The sequence below is a fragment of the Monoraphidium neglectum genome (genome assembly GCF_000611645.1).
Source record: "Monoraphidium neglectum strain SAG 48.87 unplaced genomic scaffold scaffold04888, whole genome shotgun sequence".
Taxonomy (NCBI): Eukaryota; Viridiplantae; Chlorophyta; class Chlorophyceae; order Sphaeropleales; family Selenastraceae; genus Monoraphidium; species Monoraphidium neglectum.
This window is the reverse complement of record NW_014008742.1, coordinates 1-3826: the sequence shown is the minus strand read 5'-3', so window position 1 is coordinate 3826 and position 3826 is coordinate 1. Positions and strand designations below refer to the sequence as shown.

At 67.1% G+C, this 3826-nt stretch overlaps 1 protein-coding gene across 1 annotated transcript; it reads left to right on the top strand.

Annotated features, from left to right (window-relative positions):
* Positions 1 to 2044: 2044 nt before the first annotated feature.
* MNEG_14936 (hypothetical protein) lies at positions 2045 to 3045 on the top strand (the record flags this gene model as incomplete). The annotated part of the gene is made up of 3 exons (XM_014036593.1): positions 2045 to 2175; positions 2395 to 2606; positions 2972 to 3045. The coding sequence occupies 3 exons, from the start codon at positions 2045 to 2047 to the stop codon at positions 3043 to 3045; spliced, it is 417 nt and encodes a 138-aa protein (XP_013892047.1).
* Between the last annotated feature and the right edge of the window lie 781 nt (positions 3046 to 3826).

The following is a 3826-nucleotide window of genomic DNA, read 5'->3' as shown; positions in this document are numbered from 1 at the left end:
GGCCGCCGCAGCGCTCGCGCCCCGCGAGCCGCGCGCGCGCCGCGCTCGCCGAGCTCGCCGCCGCCGCGGCACCCGCGGCCGCCGCCGCGCTGCGGCTCGCGAAAACGTCGTCCATCCTGTTCGTGGGCGCAGCGGCCGACCTGCTGCGGTACCCGGTGCTGACTGCAGGCCTGCGGGCGCGCGGGGGCGTGCGGGCGCTCAAGGTGGTGATCTCAGATCTGGGCGAGTCGCTGGCGATGGCGGTTCAGGGCGGGTGCACCTGCATCTGCTCGCTGGCGGGCGCCGCGTCATTGACCATCATGGCGCTCCGGTTGGAAGAAGCGCAGCACGGGGGCGGCGGGCACCCGACGCCGTCGCCACAAGGCAAGCAGGCGTCGGCGGTGCTGAGCGCAGCCGCGTTCGGGCTCAAACAGGTGCGGAAAATCCCGCCGGGGGCCATTAGGGCACGCACTACGGGCGCTGCTTGAAAAGCACAGCCGAAGGGGCCTTGAAAGGCGACGCGCCTGCCTGCCTTGCGCCCATCGCGTGTTCCCCTGTGTCGTATTGGCCAGACCACCCGTGCAACTGAGACAGGTGAAACCCTAGACTTCCCTCACCCCTTCCCGTTCCCTCTGGCGCCGCAAACAGCACCCCTACGACGACCCAGACGCGCGGGCCCGCATCCTCCGGCGCGTCGGCCCCTGGATCGCCGCCGCCGGCGGCGGCGAGGGCCTGGCCACTCGGCTCGCGGCCGAGCGGAGGCTGCTGCGGGCGCTGGCAGACGCGGCGCTCGCGCCGTCAGCGGAGGGGTCGGCCGAGGACAAGCTTGCCGACGTCGGCGGGCCCGGCGGGGGGCCAGGCCCCGGCGCGCCGCGCGGCGGAGCGGTGCGGCGCGGCGCGGCGGCTCTTGCTGCTGACGGCGGCGGCGGACGAGGAGGTCGCAGGGGAAGCGAGGGAGGCGGCCGAGGCGCTGTTTGGGGCCGATGTGGTGGCGCGGTTCGGCTTTGCTGCCGCCGTTGTGGCCGTGGCGGGGCCCCTGCCACAACCTCGGCAGGCAGCTGAGCAGGCGGCAGGTCAGCAAGACGCGGCAACGCCGCTCCCAATCTGGACCAACAGTGCAGGCAGCGGCGGCTATGGCCACAGCAACGGCGCCAGCGCGAGCGGCGGCGGGAGGGGCGGGGGCGCTACAGGGCAGGGCGGCGGCTGCGGGCACTGCGGCAGGACAAAGGCGGAGGGCTCCAAGCTGCGCATGTGCCAGGGCTGCGGTACGACGCAGTACTGCGACACCTCTTGGCAACGGGCCGCATGGGCAGGCCACAAGGCCGCATGCCGGGCAGCGCCGACATTGTCGTCGGGTGTCAAAAGTGGGAGGTAGCTGCTGGCAGCTGCGGGTGTAGGAGGCGCTGTGCTTCCACGCCAGAACCTGTAAAGCAAGGTGCTGCTGCATGACGGTCCAAACCTGGAGTGCGACGTTCCACTTGAGCAAGCGAAATCAATCATGGACGTTGTGTGTCACCTTGCTCTGGGCGAGTGACCAAGCGGATGAGTTTGTGTCACCTGCAAGCTGACTCCGCGCCAGTCCGGTGCTGCAAATGAAAGGATACCTCAACCATCTGGGAGTCTTATCTACACGAGTCGAATGTTGTGGGCAGGAGAAGCAGACAGCCCAAACAGGACCACTCTCCTCATCTGCGGTCATCTGTTGTGGCCGGGCAGCTGCCCCTCAGGGGGCCCGCGGCATCGACCACAGTGTGCCCTCTTGTAGTGCCAGCAGCTCCTCGTTCGAAACCTGTGGTCGGCAAGCAGGCTGTTACTTGTTGAATCGAATGTATTGCCTGTTTCGAAGGCCAAGGGCGTGCTCCGCGAGCGACGTGTGACCCTTGCTGCCAAGCCAGATAACCCACACTATATGTTACCTTGTACAAGCTTACGATTACACAATCTGATCAGTCTCGGGCTGCCACGGAGGCTTACTGCAGTGTGGTGCAGGTGTGAGCGTCGCTGTGCGACCTGCTGACCAGCCGCGCGTGAGCGCACCATGCGCCCGGCCGCCGCAGCCGCAACCATGCTGAAGCGCATCCGGAGCCGATGGCACTGCCATCCAATGCTGCGCCGAGGCGCGGTGGGCGTCATCGGCGCGGCGTTTTTGCTGGTGGTGGCGCGCTTGGCCCTGGATGTGGAGACGCTGACGTGGCGGTGCGTCGCAGGCCGACGCGTAGTGTTGATGACTGTCAGCGCCTGATGCAGCCGCAACAGCTGACGAGGCTCTTGGATCCCGTCGGCATGCTCACCCCTCCCTCGGCCACGTCCAAGGCTCGGTGCATTTTGGCGCTCCTGCCAGCAACAGACCGATCACAGGCCCCCGGACTGCCCTCGCCCGCGCCCTCAACGCGCCGCGTCCCCGCCCTCGCCCAGGGGCGCCATCCGGCTCGACCACCGCCACGGCTGCTGCGGCGTCGAGGCGCAGTGGCGCAGGGTAGAGGCTCAGAAGGCGTCGATGCCAAAGGCACGGGAGTTTGACGGCCTGACCGCACGGCAGCTGAGGGGGCGGCTGCCGATCTGGGTGATCTCGCTGGCGAGCGCCACAGACCGGCGCGCGAACGTCATCCGCAACATGCAGGCAGAAGGTGCGTCGCCGCCGCGTGGTTCGCCTGGTGTCGCCAGCCGCTGCAAGCGTGCTGCTTCCCGCTGCTTGCTGACGGGGCCAGCGCTGAGCTTCTGGGGCCACTCGCGGCCGCCTGTGCCTCTGTTTGCGCCATCATTTCTTGCCGCCTTCTGTTGAGGGCAACGAGGTTGGCCCATACCACAGCCGTGCGCGGCAACTGCCCCCAGGCGCCGGCAGCCACGCAGCAGCCGGCCTCAGCAACCCAGGTGGCTGGCAGCCAACCGGCCTCCAAAAGCAGTTGCTCACCAACGCCATGGCGTAATCTGGCGGACGAGATGACACGATTATTCTTGCTGTTTGCCGCTCTCCTGTATCAACAACAATCAGGCGTCGATGTTGAGCTAGTAGACGCTTTGGACGGCCGCAACGCGTCCACACCCGATGACGACGTACAAGAGTGAGGCCTGGCACACATTGCCTGGGCTGAGGCCCTACGACGCCGGCGTCGGAGCCCGCAAGGGTAGCCGGATGCTGAGGGGCCACGTAGGCGGCGGATTGCGCTCAAAGGCTGCTTGCAACGTGGTGGCCCGCATTGCAGCGTGCGACCACGGGCGATGCTGCCCTGTGTGCTGGGCATCTCCCCCTCACCCCCTCACCCGACTCCCGCTGCCGGCCCTGACTTGCAGGTACATTGCCGGGGTGCGGCTGTGGATGTGGCGCCGAGGGCAGCCTCATTTCAGGGCCAAGGTGGGTAGGAAAGTGCAGCCCAGCAGCTTGCACAGCTGGGTGGCTTGCGCTGCTCCCTATCCGCCAGCCTTGTGCGGGCGACTGCGCCTCAGCTGATGGAGACGCCACTGGTTGCACGACCTTCGTTCAGCAACCCTGTTGCAGGACATCAATACTCGTAATGAATGCTTTTATTCATGAATATGTGAAAATTCATGAAAATGTGAAAAACAATTGATACAAGGCAAACAAACCCCTTGCATTGTGCTTGACTTCAAACCCAAGGTCGCTGTTGACGTGTCGCACTACCGCCTGCTGGAGCGCGTCGTCGCGCTGGGCCGCCCCGCAGTCATCCTTGAGGATGACGCCCACATACGGCCGTCGATTAGGGACGTGAGGAGCCCATCCAATGTCTCCGGCGGCACAAGCGGCGCGGCGGCGCCCGGCGGCGCGGCGCCTGCAGCGAGCGGCAGCGGCCCGGCGGGCTCGCCGCCCGCGGCTGCAGCAGGCGCGGCC